Source organism: Gymnoscopelus braueri, assembly GCF_963280865.1.
Source record: "Gymnoscopelus braueri genome assembly, chromosome: 19".
In the NCBI taxonomy this organism is placed as follows: Eukaryota; Metazoa; Chordata; class Actinopteri; order Myctophiformes; family Myctophidae; genus Gymnoscopelus; species Gymnoscopelus braueri.
Genome location: NC_137621.1, coordinates 32145651 through 32166899, shown reverse-complemented (window position 1 = coordinate 32166899; position 21249 = coordinate 32145651). Strand labels below are relative to the sequence as shown.

The window sequence follows — 21249 nt, the reverse complement described above, 5'->3', positions numbered from 1 at the left end:
GTCGTTGAACATTCCTCTGTTGTGATGTCAGATAGGCATGGACACCAAAGCAACACGGACAGGAATATTCCTGTCGCATTTGGTCTCTCTCCATGCACAGTCAAATCCAGAGTGTCAATTTAACTCTGGGTGTATAAAAAGGTACCCTTATGGCTCCAGTTTTACACTCCGGATTTTGCTGTGTATATCTCCCGCTCTCCCCTTCTCTATATGACTATTATCTCTCCTCTCTATCTCTCAAGCACGCACTCTCACAAGCACGCACGCACGCACGCACACATACACACACACCTTTTCCTTGGTAGTTTTGATCCATAGCAAAGGTGTTCATGGACAGACTCTTCTGCACTCGTTATTGTTGCAGTGTAGTCAAGTCATATGGTTGCTCCTCTCATGCTGTTCCGATATTGGTCCAACACATCATAAACAAATTGTACTATGAAACAAAATGTATTCCTTATACAAGAACTTCATCATCAAAGTATTCGAGGCTAACATGAAATCCTGTCTGTCTCCACAGCGGCTGTCTGTATCACTGGTACCCATGACCTGTCCTTTGGGCACTGTTTGGCCTGCTGAGCCTTTGGGTTCTCCATTGCCTATGCTTGGCTACAGCTGAAGCAAGGCTACAGTCACTATTGGCATCTGTGGTTCTGGTGGTGGTGGTGGTGCAGGTGGGTCGCCCGAAGGGGCCCGATAGCAGGCAGGGCCTGTTCTGTCACAGCCACACGAAGATGAACAAACTGACCTTCCACAACAACAAAGCCATGCAGGACCGCCGCTGTGTCTGTGTCTTTCTGCCCAACGATGACACACTCAACGTCATTGTCAATGTAAGTGAAATCTACGGTAATCTTGTGTGTGTCTGGTGGCAGTTTAGCAGTTTAACAAAGCTAAATAACAATGTGCTCTGACCTCCCTGCTCTCAGGTGAAGACCTCGTGTCAGGAGCTTTTGGTACAGGTGTGTGACCTTCTCAGACTGAAAGACTGTCACCTGTTTGGACTGAGCGTCATTCAAAGTAAGCAATATCCCTGTCTGATTGTCTCCTAAGACTGTCATAAATGCCGGTGGTGATTTAGTCTTTAACCATTTTGTTCATTTAGTTTGTTTTGTTCCCTCAAGAAGAGTTGACATTCTATTCTTGTTGTTAAACGTAAGCAAAAAGTATACACCCTATACACTAGCCTGCACTAAGCAGAACAAAATACACGCAGTCACAGTGTCATTACAGTATCCCGCCCTGTGCTTAGGCAGGTACATATGCAAATACTGACAATGACGTTATGACATCACAAAATACACTGATATAATGACAGTGTCGGTGTCGGAATACAATGATATCATTACAGTCAGTAGTGTTGTCAGTACAATAACCGTGCAATAACCGCACCCGATACTACGATACAGTCTCTGAGTTAATGTCCGTAACAGTTATTTTACTGGTGTTACTTCAGAGTAGTAAGTATATGTATGACCGCTCAGCTCTTTTGAAAAAAGGATAATGCTATTTTTGAACTATTATTTATTACCAGTGATTTCACAACGTGTCACTGGATTTGCACCTGTGTCTCCCACATGGGAAACCACACATCTGCTGCTCATCCAAAGGGGCCAAGGGAGATATTAGGTTTCTGGGCATCAGGCAGGGCCATTCTGCTACATTTACCCTCCTTTGACACCCCACCCCCACGCCCCCCAATTGTCCAAACCAGGTCCCTTGCATCGAAAATCAACTCCTACTCCTCATCCAATCATCCAGGTGAATCCACTTTGGCCACTGGATATATTAGGCCTCTGGGCTTTAGGCCGGCGGACTCTGCTACAACTACAGTACAAAATGTTGTATGCTACTCACAAATTCATCCTACAAAGAACATGTCATGCACATTAGTGTGGTAATTTCCCTCTAACCAAAAACTCATGGGAAGCAAGAATCTGCCTTTTTTTTAAATGAATCTCTCACCTATGTGTAAGGGCTGACTCCTGTGAGTCAGAGCCACTTCAGTCAGCCTGACTGGCTCCCATTGTGCAGCAAGGTTAAAGTTGTTTTACAGCGACATGGGCTGGGTGAGGGTCATATGCATGGAATGAGTCACCCGTCAGTCCACTGGCGTGTAGCAGACAGCGGGTGACAATTGTAAGCAACTGCGAAAAGGGAAGCAAACCGCAAAGGGCAGTGTTTTTCAGACAGCTGGCTTCCAGATGAGCCAATGACAGCCCAGCAGGTCAATTGAGCAGGAGCCAATGGGTCTGATTGTGGGACATTCCTGAACTGCTTGTCTGAACAGCGTGAAATCCCCTAGGCAAACAGTGTCCACCCACCCCCTCTGCCTTGCTGGCTGTCCCTCACTGACCAATACAGCTACAGCCCACCTCCATCCATACCAGACTAGTCTAACAGCAGTTTTGAATAATTTATTGTTTGCTAGATAATTGCTTTGTAGTACCAGATAGGGCGGGTTTACTACATAGAGCATTGCACTTAGTACTAGAATGTTAAGACAATTTACCAATAAACCCTGTATTTAGTTGATCAGAGTACCCCAGGGCTCTATACTAGGTCCCCTCCTTTTGTGCTACACTAAATATCTTCTGAAAAAAATTGCCGATCTACAAGCTAACAACGCAAATTGGCTAACACTGCACATCGTCTGTTTGCGCTGAATGTTCGCCCCCCAGAAAAGGGATGCTCGGCCTCATGTGGTTAAACAAAAGTTATGTCAGTTTATATGTAAATGCATGTTGATTAGCTTATGTACTGTGTAATGTTGCCCTGGTGTGATAGATTCTATTAATCTGGTACAAAAAGGTATGAATTATTTCAGACTCTTATGGTATTTGCCTCTGGTTCCTTATCCAGGTTCAAACAAGTTACAAGTTATTTCCAGTTACTATTTAATTGCTGCTCACTATCCAGTCCCACGCCTACACAGCTCACTGAGTGCATGCATACACATTATTAATAGTTCATAGTTAAAGTCTTATTCAGGATAATTCATTAATGCATCTTCACTTGCCAATCACAAATGTCCCTGTTTTTATTTCGCCCAATCAAAAATCAACAGTAAAAAAAAAGGTGGATAAAATGGACATATATTCTGTCCAACCAGTTATGGCATTAAGATGTCCCCGGCGCTACTCACTTGTTCACATGAACATTATACATACATTTCATATTCATATGTCGGATTCATTACATTAATCAGATTCTAGAAAATCCTTTCCCATTTCTCCCCTCCTTTTCCACTGTGGGTGTTTTCTGTAGCAGCTGGAAGAGTTGTCAGATGAGCATGGCTGCAGCTCATAAAACGTGTCATTTCAGGAGCAGATTAGAGAGAAACCAGTGGAACAGTAGAGGGACTCAATGTAGGAAGCTGTCTGATGTGATCGCTCTGGGGCAGTCTTTGAACTGGGGGTTCACTGGGGACTTCTGTATACTGACCTAGGCCTGCGTGCACGCTGTCTGTCAATACACATGTGAACGTGCCTCTGCAAACAGACAGACAGACAGGCAGACAAAAACATAAACACACACCACCACATAGGCACATACATTACATACTTTCGCATACACACAAGCCACCAACAATAACAACCAAAAGTCACAAACACAGCGCTCACAGACAGTAAAAAGTTTCATAAACAGAGATGACTCTGTGGATGGATATTGCTTTACGATGCCTTGCAAGCTTGTAGATCTGCAATTTTTGGCGAGTGACACCAGCATACCACAAAGTATAAATCAGGTTTATGGCTTCTAACCCTGGTTCTCTGAACTTCTCTCTCCTCTTCAGATAATGAGCACATTTATATGGAGCTGGGGCAGAAGTTGTCCAAATACTGTCCCAAAGAATGGAAAAGAGAAGCCAGCAAGGTAAGACATCAAGCTACTCACACGGCTGCCATTTACTTACTTCATAATTGGGTGTATGATGTAAGAGCAAAATGAACGGCATGTAAATATTAAATACATGTACAATACAAGTAAATTCTGTACATCAGAAGGTACAATCACACAGTTTTGGTTTCAAAATGAGAGAGCCAGTTTTTTTTAGGGAGAAAATAAAAGTGACAGCTGCACAATTATTGTTGTTTTTGGTGATCTGTAAAATGGGTTGTTAATGTTATTCATTAATAAATAATTGATACAGAAAAGAGCAGGCAATACTTATAATTCAGATATTAAACTATATATAGAACGAGCACACCATTCAAAGTAATAGGGTGACAGAAAAGAACATTGCGACCGCGTCCATAGAGTTCAATGGAGAATGTTATATTCAGTTCCACTTTCTATATCTATATAGATGAGTAATTGCATGTAAGTATTGAAAAATGCAAATTGTACCTCACTGCCTTGATAATAATTGTGTCTTTGGGAAACTTGAGTGTTTTTCCTTTGTGTCATTCTCAGGGCATTGACCAATTTGGGCCGCCAATGATCATACACTTCAGGGCTCAGTATTATGTTGAGAATGGGAGATTGATAAGGTATGTACATCTCCATGGCCACCCAGAGTGACATCATATTTAATTCTTATCAACAAGCAAAATATTGAAGACATTTATTGTATCTATCAGTGCATATATTTTTGATTATGTATCATTATTAAATTATTGTGTACTTTTGTAGTATGAGAAGAGATTAAAGTAGCCGCACAAAGTAGCCGAGCGTGCGGCTACTTTGATCTTGTAATTTTGTTACCGTTGGTCGGCACCTCAACACAACTGCGTTGCACCTCTTTGAGGACTTTTATCCATATCAATCAGTCTCCAGTTAACAGAATGCAAAATGATAAACGTGAATGTTTGTGATGTAAGATTTAGTTAAAGAGCAGTTGCATTGCTAGAGATTTAGCTGGGTCCTGAAATGCGTTGTGTTCATCTCTACAGTATATTCAAAAGAATGGAATTGCATTCACCAGGGAAATTATCTAGTACACAGTCAAATCCGTCGTGTTCATTTTACTCAGACCAGAGAGAGTGCAAATGAAACGAAATGGACCCTTATGGGGGGAGTAACCTTTAGAGCGTACAAATGCACAATCTGAGTTAAATTAACACAGGTTTTTAGTGTGCATCTATTCACTCAACCACTGGACACTTGTGATTTCCATGTTTTCTTTATGCCACTACAGTGACCGGTCAGCCAGGTATTACTACTACTGGCACTTGAGGAAACAGTTGCTCCTGTCCCAGTGCATCCAAAGGGAAGAAGCCTACTTCCTGCTAGCTGCCTTCGCCCTGCAGGCTGACCTGGGAAACTTCAAGCGTAACAAGCACTTTGGGAAGTACTTTGAACCCGAGGCCTATTTCCCCCCTTGGGTGAGTATGTCTAATGTGGCCCTGATGTGGCCTGTTATCGATCGAGGTTGTCAGAGTAGAAGCAATAATTTAAGATTGCTGCCAAGCAGTGTCCTTTAGACGATGACATGCAAATATGTGAAGTGCTCCACATTTCTTTTTAGGGTTACTGGCACCGTCCCATAACTAGATGTTCACTGTTTGAAATCCCATAACAGCCAACGTGTCCATCCTTGTCAAAATGTCCTTGCACCAGACACTAAACCCCCTGCCTGCTTCAAGGATCTCGCTCCAAACTGTCACTGTCCTCTGTGGGCTATTCTTGATGCATCACCAGACTAGTTATTAATATATGGTATAATTGAGTCAGCTTGGAACACAAAATTAGCAGTGAGGCTGTCTGATATTGCAGTGCTTCATCATAAATATATTGGCTAGTTCTCCTTGGTAAAAGACATCCCCGATCTCAGGGGGACTAACCATACATTTAGTGCATACTACATTTTAACTGTAGGCTACATGCTATAAATCCAAGTCTCAACAAGTTGCATTTTTCAGAATTGCGCTTCATTTTAGTAGCTTAAATAAATGAAAAAAAGGAATCCATGAATGGGGAAAACCATGTGTCTTGATCAACCGTGCTACAATAGGAATCCTGAATTCACATCATGTGGCTGGTACAGATCTCTGCAGGCAGCCAGACAGGCAGTGTTCAGGCACTAGCCTACTGTCTGTATGTAGGTCTGTAGCCACCTTCAATTAATCATGCCGGCCAAACACTTTACGACAGGTCCTCTCATCTGAGCATGTGAGATAATGAGAACTGGGACACCACAAGTTTATTTTTGTCCCTGGAAGTGGCACACTTGTATTCTTTTTCTTTTTTAATTTTGAGAAACATGGCTATTGGTTATTGTGGTGACGCCCGTTAACCGCCACTCCATTCACCCCATCCCCCCCATCCCCTCCAACCACCCTCCACCACTCCTTAAAGCCCCACCCCTCTGATTGCCCCTCACTTCCTGCGATTAGCCTGCTGTCCTCTTATCGTTGCTTTGAAGCAGCAGGCACAGGAAATTGTTGTTTGAGCACGATCGGGGGACACCGTCCTACAGTAAATCTCCCAAAAGATTTAGGTACTTTACAAAGCTTAGTAACAAAGTCTCACAAAGCCACATGCAAAGCTTAGAAAGTGCGTTTCCGGTTTCCCTCTGGCTCTTTGCTCAGATCTCAGTCTCAGGCCAGGTTGAGGCTCACAGTTCACATCTGTTAGCCCTGGAGCAAGGTGCTTCATTAACCTCATTGGCAAAGTGCACTGCTAATCTGCCACCGAGCTGCGTGGGTTGTAATGAGCCTGAGGTCCAGCTCCACTGTAAGCCATGCAGTGAGCAGGGTGAACTCAATTACGGTCAAGAGAATCCCGACCTTGTCAACGCAACCGACACCTTATGTTTCACCTCCCTCTCTACCAATGCACATTCGCTTACTGTACTTGATTTGCTCTTCTCAATGCATAGCTTATATGTTTATATTCTAGTATGGGACTTGTAGAATAAGCATTTATTTGCCAGCAGTGATTACTGCCCTGCTGTATTGCTACTGTGCGTCTAACTAATCAACTGTGATCTGATTTAACCTTCAGGTGATAGCTAAGCGCGGGCGTGAATACATCCTGAGGCACATCCCAAACATGCACAAAGACCAGTTTGCCCTGACAGCTTCCGAGGCTCATCTCAAGTACATTAAAGAGTGTGCACAGCTTGATGATGTCACTGTTCACTACTACAGACTGTATAAGGTGAGCGATTATAGGACATAGGATATAGGACTATCTCTTGTGTAAGTAAACTAGAGCGAGGCCAATCTTGATGGCAGTTTATTCCATGACAGGGGGAACAAGAAGATTAATTTATACCCAGGGATATTAAGTTATATGTGCAGATAATTATATCAGTGCACAGTCACTCATTCTGTTATTGTTTCTCCCCCCCCAATGTGTGTGTTGGTTACATATTAGATAAGATAGGAGGACGGAAACAAAATTGGAATCTGCTTTACTACATTATTATAGTGTTATCCTTCCTTTCTCATAAGCATCATCTCAATCTTTTTAACAGGACAAAAAGGAACTGGAGGCATCTCTTACATTGGGGCTGACTTTACGAGGGATTCAAATCTTCCAGGTACAATCTCTTGCTCTCTTTTTTTTTGATTGTTTGTTAATTTATTCTTTTTTTATTTGGTTGATTTTATATGTTTTGGCACTTCTTCACAACCATGATGGATATGGCCATTAAAGGACGACGTCACCCTTTTTCAACCGATCTTCATATAATTGGTCCTCACTAATGTTCATTATAATATGGTACCATTTTTGTCTACTTGGTCTGTCTCTCAGAGGAGGGATGTGGACATTTCAGGACAAATCTCTTGCTGGAAAGTTAGCATGCTATAATGGAAGCCATTGTTCTCGCGTTGATAAAAATTATAATTAAAAAAATGTAATCTTGTTTGAGAAAAGAAATCTACCTAATGATGATGTCACTGGTAGGCGGGTTTCTGAACTATCCACAGCCCTCCCGTAAGACAGAGACAGAGTAGAAACTTTACCATTTTATCATGAGCATTAGTGAGGTAATAGGTTGAAAATGGGTGAAGTCGTCCTTTCAGTGGACCTTGTAACTCTTTTTTCAACCATTCTTCATGCTTTCTTAACTACTTTCAACCTGGCGTCCCTATTTTGGGCATAAGCAAAAATCTTCAACATTATCAAAAATAGCCAAATTAGCAGATCTCCAGTCGCGTTTCGCTATTTCTCGTACGACAAAGTATATAGGGCTTAAGTGGTTAATCTTGATCATCCCAAAGTAATGATAAAGTAGTGGGACAACATGGAATCCACAAAGGCAAAATAACAGCTTTTAGTCTTTCAGTTGGCAAAGGCAAAATAAATGGGCTTTTACTGAAAGACGTTGATTGAAAAGCCGTCACTGTCCTCTGAACATAGGCTTATGACGCATGTTGTTCTTTGTTTCAGAATGTGGGCTCTGTGAGACAGCTCTTATACGACTTCCCTTGGACCAACGTGGGCAAATTGGTATTTGTGGTGAGTCTAAACCTTATTCAGCTCACCATTCATTAAAATTACACATACAAATCTTTTGACACATGGCAAGCCTTTCACTCCAGCAATGACAAAATCCAAAGCATGACCCGGCTCACGGTGGAGTTTGTCTAAGCCTAGCTCTTGTGTTGGGTTGTGGAAATCTTTACGCAGGGTTTCTCCTCTCCTTACTGACATTTTATCTTAGCTCTCCAACTTCTGGAACTAATCAGGGATTTAGTGAGACTTTTCCTTGCATGCTTGCACATATGCATACATGATGGTCTCACACACACACACACACCGATTTGTCTCAAACCGCTCTGTGTGAATGGACACGGTGATTGTCCGGTGAATTTACATTTAGCGAGTGGACGTGTTGATGACGCTTCTATTGTCGAGGAGAGAAGAGCCTCCCCTCTTCCCGAGGTGTTTGGAGAGAGAGACATAATTCATTGAAAATCAGTTTATTAATTCTGCTTTTTATTAGTTCACAGATCAAACTTCCATGATCAATGGTTCATAAGCTTAACAAAACACAAACATCTCTTTAGTAATTGTAGACAACAAGCTACATCTGCGCTTCTCTGCGCAGTGTGCATTTGTATGTACAGATACCATACCATTGTTATTTTTCCAACTTGGAGGACGGCTCGTTTAGATGAAAAGTAGGTTGTAGCTCATTGTCTACATTAGGCCCATTACGTTAGCAGAGATGTTTCGTTTGTGTTTTGCATGGGTGCATCAAAAGGAGACCGCATATCAAGCAATTCAATGTATCTGTTATGTTTTGTGGAAGGAAAAAAAAAAAGATTGCATTTGATCCTCGCATCTCCCTCAAGCTGTGCCTGTGTTGTATTTAAGTGGGAGTAGCTAATGTGTGCGTCTACTACCCAGACTCCGCCCCTCACCTTATCAAACGGGCTATTTAGCCTCATGTGTGAACGCATCTGAAATAGACATTCTCCTGTTACATTCTACATGTGTGAAAGGCCAACACTGGACGACGTCCTGACCTGATTCCCCTGACATTTTCCAGTGTTCAAATTAGAAAGGGGCTTGTGTCTCCTATATCTCTATTACACCAAATATCATTCTTTAGTTGGCACCCCTGTGGCCTGATAAATCTTCTCATCTCTCTTCTGAGTCAGCCTTGTCGTTAAGCTGAACGGAGCAGTGGGTTAATTTACTTCCGTAGGGTCTGTTATCATGGAAAGGCAGAGAGGCTTACTACTACTGTATATCTGTTTCACTCTGACGACTTAACGTTCCCTGCCACTCGACAATTAATCACATTCCCCAGAGGAGGTCATTTAGGATTAGCTATGTGTTATGGCTGCTGTTGCACAGGGGGGGAATCTAGTCATTTCAATCTTTGGTGATTTTAGTTTTTTATTAACTCTCCCAAAGGGTCCACCATTTGAGGACAAAAGAGCTTAATCGACCAGCAACTTCATGAGAGTGTCCTGTGCGCATTGTTAGCTGTTCTTTTTGAGAATACATTTTGAGTATAAATTAGGCATCATTCTGTTTTCATTCTTATTCTGCATGGGGTGACATCACCTGTTGTTGTGGAGTGAAAGGGTACGATGGCGTGGCTGAGGAGTGAAAGTGGATGATGGTCTGTCTGTGGAGTGGAAGATAACATAAGACCTATATTGATGCCGCTGGGGAAATTCAGGCGCCAAAGACAGTACAGCAGTTAAAAACAGATTACAGGGCAAGGGAAAGAAAGTACAGAAGATGATGGAGAGACATCACAGTCATGGCAACATCATCAGTAAGGTGGAAAAAAGAAAAGAAAAAGTATATATACAACATACAATATACAAGTGGTCGATGGCGTGTCTGTGGAGTGAATGTAGGAGATGGCGTGTCTGTGGAGTGGATGTAGGAGATGGCGTGGCTGTGGAGTGGATGTAGGAGATGGCGTGGCTGTGGAGTGGATGTAGGAGATGGCGTGGCTGTGGAGTGGATGTAGGAGATGGCGTGTCTGTGGAATGAACGTAGGAGATGGCGTGGCTGTGGGTTTTCCCCTGTGGATGCAGAAGAGGGCCTCTTATGGCTCCGTCCCTCCCTTCCCCTCCTGAATAACAGGCTTTCTTTCTGCCCTTGCTCCACCCGTGGGCACGTCATCATCCGCCGCTGCTGCAACCACGGCCAAGTGAGCGAGCCAGCAGAGCAGCAAAAGAAGGAGGGTGGAGGGACCTGTGCGCGTGTCAATAAACACCAGATGTTGTGATGGTTTAGTGGGAGGGGGATTCTGGGCTCACGCCACTGGCAGAACTGAGCCCTTGCGCTTCAGGGGTGTCCAGTGGTGTCGCGTTTAAAATCAAAGAGAGGGGAAATGTGTGTTTATGTGTAGCTGCTCTAGTTGATGCACAGCTAAATCCGGGGTGTTCATTTAACAACTTTAAACCATATATACTTCATTGACTGGAGTCCCCCAGGGCTCTATACTTGGTCTGCTACTTTGCTGAAAAGAGCTGATCCACAAGCTCACAATGCGCAACACAGAGTCATAAGAGGCTGTTCTGTGTCCACAGTCACGCCATCCCCTGTTTTCAACACGACACGTGAGCTTGTAGAGCTGCTATTTTGGCCAAATGTTCCCCCAGAATAGGGACGCTAGGGTCCAAGTGATTAACTCTTAGTAGAGTTTCATCATTAGAGTTTCAGATATTTGCGTCCGATTGAGGATGGGGAGAAGGAAAGGGGCCCTGGGCAGAACAGGGGTTTTCTTTCGATGTGTGGGGGCCACATTGGGGACATCTTGGAGAAGGACGTGACTCACAGCTGTCCTCCTCATAGAGAGGTCAGATGGACTGACAACACAGTAAAATCCTGAGCCTTAATTTAACTCAGAGAGTGTAGTAATGAAATAATTTATTGTACTGTAATATAATGTACAAATGTAACATTTACATTTTCTGAGTTTCAGATCCGTAAGAGTCCATTTGGTTACATTTGTACACTCCGGGAGTTAAAATAACACTGAGGAGTTTACTGTGTGTATGTGTACCGCACAAAATGAAAAGCTTTTCTAAGGAGTGGCCAAACGCCCTTTAATAACCGACACTGACCGATATCCGACACCGGCCTGTACTCCACTTCAGTGTACGTGTTTGGTCTGGAGTTGGGACACCAGTGCCAGTGGGTGACCTGTCAGTTCTAAGTGCGTCTCCGTTGGGTTTGCTCATGATATGACCATGGATTTTGTGTTTTGTCAATGTGAGAATGGTTGAGACTTATTAGTATATTATAGTTCAGAACTTAAACCAATTTTTATCCAGGCTGCCTGGAAATGCTATTTTTCGGTACGTCCCTGCCTTGCATTTACAGTATAAAGTTAAGACACATTCACACCTGGGAGCGGCCCAGTTCAACTACAGTTGCCCACTGAGCAACACCAGTCTAGCAATTTGGGGTTTAACCAAATGAATCCCTATTCTGGGGGGCGAACTTTCGCAAAAATAGCAGTACAAGCTCACAACTTGTCACGATGCGTTCGATGACTATGAGCTTGTGGATTGTCATTTTTCAAGAGATTTGGCGTAGAGGTAAGAAGAAAAAAAAGTATAGACCCTTAGGCGACACCGGTCAACAAAGTATGTGAGATAAATGGTTAAAGTTACTGAGATATGGGAGAATATTGTTCGTTTACTTTTCCCAGCCAGCTAAAGGATTTGAACCAGCGACATTCCGGACACAAATCCACCTACCTGCGTTTTGGGCCAACCACTGCTCCAAATTTATGTTTTGTAGAGGATCTTTTATGTACAAGTCATTGTTAGTCAACTGCCAATTTGTTTTTTTAAATTAAATCATATCCTTATTGTATGAATCTGAATAGTCAATTCACCAGTTTATTTGCTTGAGTAACCCTACACTGGGGGGGGAAACCTGTCTTGCATTCAACTTTTTGAATAAATAGGTAGCTGCATTTTTGCATTTTTCAAGGAACTTTAAATCCACCCCTTGAATGTGAAAATCCAAACCCCTGCAGAAATGTTTATAGGACTGTCTTGAAAACAGCACTGCTGACACAGAAGACAGCTGTTATTGGGTCAAGCCTCTTCCAAAGGCTTGCAAGAGAAAAGCACAAGCCCACCATTTTACGTGTGTGTGTGTGTGTGTGTGTGTGTGTGGGGGGGGGGGGGCTTGGAAAATCGTCAAAGAGTAATGTTCTTGCTTGTTAAATTCATTCCCTCCATACAAATGTTGAACCGGTTGTTGTATCTCTATTTGAATGTAAGAGCTGCTAGCTGCAAAATAGATTTTCAAGATGAGACCTCATCACTCCTCTGTGGTTTGCCTCTAGGCTTTCCAGGCACTTAATCAAGACTGTAAATTCACATTCCTTTTTCATAAGCTTACATTATTAACTGCTGTGAAACAATGAGAGGACTTGCTTGAACCCCTTGTTTTCTTTTTGTGCCATTTTTTTCTTTTCTTCTCCTACATGTTCTCAGGGAAAGAAGTTTGAAATCCTCCCTGACGGGCTCCCGTCCGCCCGTAAACTGATCTACTACACGGGTTGCCCCATGCGCTCACGCCACCTCCTGCAGCTGCTTAGCAACAGCCATCGCCTCTACATGAACCTGCAGCCGGTCCTGAAACAGGTCCGTCGACTGGAGGAGAATGAGGGTATGTTCTCATGCATTTCATATTATTATATATTAAAGAATGATTATGTTTAATTAAAAGACTGACTTCCTTAACACATTGGGTGCCAGAGGTTTATTAAAATATTATACTTTGAGTGCCAGAATCTTTAACAATTTTTGAACCTTTTTCAAGTAGTCACAAAATATTTTCAGTGATCACCGTCCTCACGGTGATCCCCTCATTACACACATACAGGTCTCGTACAATTCGGGGACATTTTTTTAAAACATTCGGTAATCCGTTCCATAGTTGCAGCCAGTTGAAAATAGTTAAATTAACATTGTAAAAAAAAAAAGTACACAGGAGCCGAGATACAGGTTTTTGAAGTCATAAGTTAACCAGGAGGTGGATTGGAGTCTAAATCTTGTAGGAGTGATATCTCCTGTTGCTGTGAAGGAAAAAATAAAATATATATATTAAAATTATTATTATTATTATTTTTTTTCAAAAAACGTATATATACGGTTTTGGCACTCAACGTTAGTATGGCCAAAACCGTATATATACGGTTTTGGCACCCAATGTGTTAATAAGATCAATCAATAAGAGGACATTTTGGTTGAGGATTATTATTATACATATGTTTCTTTATATTCTTAATGATTACATATAAAATATGATGTCAGTAATTCAAAGCTTACTTAATGTCAAGAAATGGCCTTTGGTACAGCCCTAATGATTTGGAATAGAGAATCCAGATCCTGTGCTTTTAGTTGAATTTAATTATTCATCCATCTGTGTAACCCCACAGAGAAAAAGCAGTACAGGGAGTCGTACATCAGTGATGCTCTGGAGATGGACATGGATCATCTGGACAAACGCTCGCGGGCCAGTGGCAGCAGCGCCGGGAGCATGTCTCACCACAAACGCCTATCTCGCCACTCCACCACCAGCCACGGCAGCTCCCACACCTCGGGCATCGAGACAGACAGTTTCAGGGCCCCTGGCCAACCACCCCACAGACCCCTGCGCACCTGCAGCTCCAGCACAACCAGCCACGGAAGTTCACACACCTCTGGGATCGAGAGCAGTGGCAAAGAGCGTATTCTTGATGACGACGGTAAGACGGCAAAGTGCAGATGAAGACTCTATACCAGTGGCTAAGAGTGGCTATTCTTTACCAGTAGAGTAGCTACTGGTTATTAAATAACTGTATATTATTCATAATGTTTGAACAGGTTTAAATCAACCACCATTTGTTCATTACAGAGATTGAAATGTTGGTGGACGACCCCAAGGATTATGAGGAGCTTCATGAGATGGCCCTGGAGCTCAACCAGGACCTGTGTATCCATATAACTGAGGACATGCTGACCATGTCTCCTGACCAGACCAATGGATACTCAGGTACTGCCTTGCTGTCTCATCTGATTAATCATTTGTCAGGGTCACAAGGAACATAACAACTCAGTTTCTTGAATGTTTTTTATCAGAAGCACTTCACAGTACCGTGCACAGACCCATTGGGAAGTCAAGTAACAGGCAACACATACAGCCTCCTAGCTAGCTAGCTAGGTCAATTAACAGACCATATTGGAAATATGTTTGAGGCTTTATTTGTGTTATCCGTGGTCATTTTAAAATGCTGTCAGTCTGGCACTCTTGTTGAATCCATAAAAAGAATTGGCAGATAAATAAAAAATTACACAATGCTTGTCCACAGATGCCACACAAATGTTGCATCTGTGGACAAGCAGGCAGCATGCATCTATCTAATTAACAGCATTAGCATATTATGTGAACATGCTACCAGTATACATCTGGATAACTTAATTAGCATGATACAACTGATACAAAGAAATAGAGTGCGAGGGGGTGAGGTGCACATAGTACACTACTGTGCACATTCCACATCGTCCCGCTAATTCTGTGCTGATATTTTCCTTGACATTTCCTTGGTCATCTGGAGCTGTTATATACTGCTCAGTAGTTCTCAAAGTGGGGTCTGTGTGACCCCAGGGGTCCTTGAGGGGGTTCCAGGGGTTTCCCAGCAAAGTTAGTTAATATAGCATCAAAATCTGTTTAACTTAACTTCTCAGATTGGGGATCCAATATTAATTTGGGGTGACATTGACATGAAAAAGTTTGAGAACCACTGCTGTAGCTAAGCCTTAGTCCTCTGTGTTTCTCAGGACTCATTGTAAAGGACGTTAGCTCCTCCACTTCTAGCTCCTCAGAGACTGTGGTCAAGATGAGAGGCCAGAGCATCGAGTCTCTTCCTCAGGTAGGCCATCAGCACTGTTACACAACACCACACTTAAACACATACTCTACACACAAAGTCCTACCCACCATACAATGGCTTAATGATGCATCACAAATCCTCATTTACGGTATGCTTCTGTGACAAAGTGATGTGCGACAAGGCACTCAACAGAAATGACGTATTTTCAACTGAACATTTTAACACCGGCTAGGTCTCTATGGAGAACACAAGAAAAAGATTTGCAAATATGAAAATACGGAAATATCCGGAAAAACAAGCACCAAACTTGGCAACATCCAGACATTAAATATACTGTATTCATTCAGTCATTCGCCTTTTCATCTCCCACAGACATCTGCATGCAAGAAGCCTCAGTCGTCGACGGACCGACACAGCCAGTCTCTGGATGACATCCGGCTCTACCAGAAGAGCTGCATGCAGTGGGCAGAGCTCTGCCAGGACACCGCTCACAGCTACACGTTCGGCTGCGCAGAGGAGCTCAACAACGGCTGTGGCCACCAGGGTCTGGCAGAGCAGTGCGCTGGGATCCGTGGGGAGCAGCACCCCTTCCCCATCAAGAGGACCAGCAAATACTTCTCCCTGGACCTGACCAGTGACGAGGTCCCAGAGTTTGTGGTGTGATGGGTGAGGGTGAAGTGGACATAGGTGACCTCAGTGTGACCCTATTCTTCCATGTCAGTCAGACCTGGAGACTCCTGGTGGGAGGGGAGCGTTGGAGGTATGATGATAGATGGAGGTCTCCATATGTGGCCATTAACAGCACTCAATGAGTGAACTGGCCCTGAATTGTCTTAACCTGGACCTTCTTCATCCCTCTTACCCCACACACACACACACACACACACACACACACACACACACACACACACACACACACACACACACACACACACACACACACACACACACACACACACACACACACACACACACACACACACACACACACACACACACACACACACACACACAAAATTAACAGACAATAAGAGCCCAGGAAGGAATCTTGGGAACTTCAATAATGGAACTAATTGGTTCAAGAGAACCTGCGTTTTTACAAGTTAATTCATGCTGCTCCATTTTGACACTCTGGTTGGGAATGGAGTGTGAAAGGAAACGTAAGGGAACGTCTTATATCCGAAAGAAGCTTCATTTTCTCTCAGAATGAATTTGGACTATGTTTTGACAAGCACGTCATTTCCAACATCGTTGATGAGCTACATTTTGTGTGTGCCTGCCTACATTGACTAAACCTATGTGAACTCACAAACTGGACTGTGTGTGGACATGCACAGTTGCACACAGGCTTGGGCATGCAAGGACACAGACACAAACAGCATATCAATGTTTCATTTCAAGGAGTATCCCACAAAAAGGAGAAAAATTGAATTACGGGCTATGAACCAAAGAAAAACTGACGGTAAAAACAGAAATGGCAAACCCCTTTTGTGTTCAACTAATTCTCGTTGAGTACAACCAATGAAATGAGTTAAGATTAAGTAGGACATTACAAGATTGTTTTTTAAACGTTTTGCTGCCCTAGACTATGAATATTTGGGTTGATAACCTTTAACCACTTAAGCCCTATTCAGACATGTTCAAAAAATCTACAACTCTGCATCGTTATTTTCAAACATTTTTGAAAATGTTTTAATTAAAAAAAAAAAGCTTTTGCCTATAATGACATGCCCAAAATAGGGAAGCCAGGGTGAAAGTGGTTAAATATTTGCGCATCAGTGTCACCCTCTGTCTCTTTTCTTCTAAGCAACGTGTCTTCTAACACTTAATTTTACCTCACCAGGAAGTGCAGTGTGCCAACTTATCCCTCACAGTCTCTTAATAATGTTCACAAGTGTGAACACACGCACGCACACACGCACACACACACACACACACACACACACACACACAATGTGCCTTCACTACACTATGCAGAATGCTGAAAACCACAAACCCTTGACCCTTGCCTTGACAATCACACATCCTAACCTTAGTCATGGAGAATTTTATAGTCCCAAGTTCTTGTAAATTCAAAGTTTTCCCCATTGATGTCTTCTTAGTCAACTTTTCATCACTGACACGATTTCAAACGGTGTACATAAATAACATTCAGCAGACTAACCTGCTTTAACATTGGTGGGGGTTTGCCTTCATAATAATGTTAGCTACCTTTAGTATCAAAAGGTCCCATCGTGATTTCAAACCGTTTCGTGTGCTGTGGATCATCACCTGACTAGACTGAGTTTCCTAGTAAGAATGAGGCTGATTGAGTAATCCTACATGTTCTTACTTGTACCGAGCTGAGGAAGGCTCCCCTGTAATCCACATACAAAATGGAGCCATGTTGGCCATCGGCCAAAAAAACTAAACTGACATGTTGACTTCGTTCTGCATGACTATTATCATTTCACCCACTTGTCTCTTGGTTATTGTTACATCAGAATTGTCTTTTTGTTTAGTCTGTTTGTTTTGTCTATTATTTTAAACTGGAACGTGTTTTATTTTTTGTTTTCATTTAAATCATTTTACCTTACTGAGATCTTTTACATGTAGTTTTGTATGGATCGTCAGACTCTCCGTGTATGTTGAAAAGTTATTCCGTGTGCAGTGGATGTCTTTCAGTATTATAAGCAATGTATGTGACAGTATTATAACCCTGTGATGTCAGATTCACATCTGTAATATCGCAGCCCTTTATACACAACAAGAAAGACTTTTTTTTATCACTCTATCTAATAGCAGTTACAAGTGAAAATGAAATATTGTTGTAATTAACAACAAATAACAGCCTATTACATTTTACAACTAGGTTTTTGCTCTATAAATCACTCAGAACTTAAATACACCACTTACGGTGTAACTGGGAATAAAAGGGTGTCGTTGACAACAGATAATTTAATTTCACATGGTATTTCTGCTCATAAATCACACACAGCTGAGATTTAAAACTGCATTTGTGCGATACTCTGCCGGAATCGATAAAGAAGGGAAATTGCCATAACAAGCTGTTGTGTTTTTAGACACTCACAACTCTCCACCTCCCCTGAAGCACCCTCCCCTGGCTCCCCATCCCTTGTCTATCAAAAACACTCACATGCACCCAACAGACTACAGCAGCTGAAGCCGAACAAATCAAACAACTAGTGAACGAGGTCTTAGTTTAACCACTTAAACCCCATATGGTTGAGCGGAGTCCCTCCGGGCTCTATGCTAGTGTCTTTTCTGTTTTCTTTTATTGTGGAGAAAGCTAGCAGATTTTCAAAGAATTTTGAAAGTGGTTAAGTGTGTCGGCGGGTTTTTAAATATTGAACCAACGAAAAGTATTAACAAAAGCTTGTGACTAAATAATAACTACATTGGATCCCAAAAAATCCCATTTCCTGAAAAGTAACGGTTTTGGACATACAAGGTTTACACCGGACAGTGATGCTCTATGTTGCTCTAGAAATTATAATTTTTTGAAAGGATGCAGATTGTTGTAACAGGCATTCAGCCGATGCGCAGTTAAAAGTCATATTGCTCTCTACATACATAATAACGTGTTTCTATGAAAACTTCGTACAACAAATTAGTTTCAGGCCTTGTGACTATCGCACAAGCAGCTTTAAACATGTCAATGCTCCAGCAATTTATTAAAAATATTTCATTCATTCATATCAATTGTCATACGTAGTGACCTCAGTTTAACTGCACATATTTACAATAGCAGGTCTATTTCTGCGGTATGCTTGTTACTCCAAATGTCACTGAAGTACATTAGAACAACATTACTTTATTGTACATTCTGGTTTAAAACAATCTGGAAAATAGTGTACCATACACATCAGCTTATTACTGGGGAAATACAACATTTCGTTTAACATTTTCTCTTATCAATATAATTTAGCACTACACACTAAGTCTTTACATGTGGGTAAACTTTTTTAAATAATTTTTTAAAGGTTATATCAAAGTGAGTAAAAATGCATCTAGAAAAGGGTTTGTAATTGTTTTCAACTATGGGATGCAAGTACTGTCTCAAAACTGCTCTAAGAGCAGAAGGAACCTTATGATTCCATACTCTGTGTGTGTGTCTGTGTGTGTGTGTGTGTGTGTGAGAGAGAGAGAGAGAGTGTGTGTGAGAGAATCAGTAGTTATGACATGTCCCCCTTCTGTGCACAGCTGTACATCTATGTTAGTCATGGTTGCAATTCTTAACACAAGGTTTCTTTACATTTTAAAGTATGCCATATTAATACCTCGAGACTGGTAAAACGAGAGAGACAACTGGCTCAGAGGCAATAAAGCATTCTTAAAAAGGTCAAGTGTATAAAGATGCATACACCTATGGATTTGATACAAAACAATACAGCATTCTATATTTCTATATTTCAGGTTGTTCCTCTCACTGTTTTTTCCACTTATATGTAATTGTTTATACTCATAACTCTAATGGGTGTTTTCTAAAATCCTGTCTTTTGACAAATGACAATGATGTCCCTTTTATGTATTAAAGCAGTGAGTGAGTGTCAAGGTACAGAGCCATACAACCACAACCCACTTTCCTGTCCTTAACATACTCAATACATATTTACACTATGTAAGAGTTTGTATGTCTGCACTATGTGTCCATAATCCTTTCTGTGAAAGGATCTCCCTTCAGGAAAAAAGTGAATGATTTGTTTTTCTTTTTGTCAAACCCTGTAGTGAAAATTTATGATTTGTAATTATGAAGTCTGGTCCGTGCCTTCTTGGTACTAATGCCCTCAAATAATCAATAAAAAGGTACATTTATTTGAACTGTTGAACTTTCCTTGTCTGGTGACATGAGTGTTGTGTTGTAGCAAGTTCATTCATTCATTCAGTTAAGCAGATAACTCCCTGAGAGTACAGATTATGTTTTAAAGAGAGAGCCAGCTAGTGGGGTAAGTAAAGTAGCATCATGACAACAACAAAAGCAAAACGCATAATACCCCTAAAGTAATGACATCATTAAAACTCATAATACCACTATAAGGTAACTTGAATGTTGATACAGTAGATGTGAATGTGCTGCCCTCTGGAGTAACATCCAACAGCACAGCATTATTTTCATGCACTAGAATGAGTTGGCCACATCGGGGCAGTGTTGTCTAACAGTGGAATGGGCTCCTGCTTCACTTCTCCCCAGCAGAGCCTGGCAGGGCTCATCAGGGCCTTCAACTTCACTTAAAACTAGGCTTTTACACTACAGTGGTGGAAAAGTACTCACATTTTTTACTTAAGTAAAAGTATCAATACTGCCATGTGGAAACATTCCGTCGGGTCCGGTAATCAAAATGTACTTGAGTAAAATGTATTGGCATCAAAATATACTTATGCTGAATGTCATATGTCATAAGATTGCAATATATCTAAGATTTATAAAAAAAAATCTGAAAATAGCAGATCTATTGACTATCGACTATTTTTTTATATTAGTTTAAATAGGGCTGAAGAGGTAAATGTATGTTTTGTAATAATAATACAAATCTACAAAGTAGATAAATAATTGTAGTGGAGTAAAAAGTACAATATTTGCCTCTGAGATGTAGTGGAGTAGAAGTAAAAGTATTGAAATGTGGACATACTCCAGTGAAGTAAAAGTACCTCACAATTGTACTTAAAAACAGTACTTGAGTAAATGTACTTGTGACTATCAAGCCTGAGAACACCATCCAAAACTGAATAGAACATGGCGGCCGCGTCCATTGAGTTTAATGGAGAAGTGGCGCCCTGTTCTATTCGGTTCCTCAAGCTATATACTAGACTTTTGGATAAAATGATCATAATCCTAATTATGTTGTTTTTGGTACTGTGATCATATGATATTCATCAACATTTCTGATCTCAATGACTAGGGAAACAAGTGTGAATTGTATTTGATCTTGGCGTTCAGGTTCTGCTATAGGCTAAATGACTCCCTGCTCGGCACATTAAGAAGACAA

At 41.6% G+C, this 21249-nt stretch overlaps 1 protein-coding gene across 1 annotated transcript in view; it reads left to right on the top strand.

Annotated features, from left to right (window-relative positions):
• frmd6 (FERM domain containing 6) overlaps positions 1-20083 on the top strand; it is a 31195-nt gene extending 11112 nt beyond the window's left edge. Inside the window, exons 2-14 of the mRNA XM_080413752.1 lie at positions 521-833; positions 930-1020; positions 3797-3876; positions 4417-4493; positions 5141-5327; positions 6949-7104; positions 7424-7489; positions 8344-8412; positions 12882-13056; positions 13829-14137; positions 14287-14424; positions 15210-15301; positions 15635-20083. Of these exons, the coding sequence (XP_080269878.1) occupies positions 735-833; positions 930-1020; positions 3797-3876; positions 4417-4493; positions 5141-5327; positions 6949-7104; positions 7424-7489; positions 8344-8412; positions 12882-13056; positions 13829-14137; positions 14287-14424; positions 15210-15301; positions 15635-15925 (1830 nt within the window). The 5' untranslated portion in view covers positions 521-734 and the 3' untranslated portion in view covers positions 15926-20083. The remainder of the gene's footprint in view (positions 1-520; positions 834-929; positions 1021-3796; positions 3877-4416; positions 4494-5140; positions 5328-6948; positions 7105-7423; positions 7490-8343; positions 8413-12881; positions 13057-13828; positions 14138-14286; positions 14425-15209; positions 15302-15634) is intronic.
• The last annotated feature ends 1166 nt before the right edge of the window (positions 20084-21249 follow it).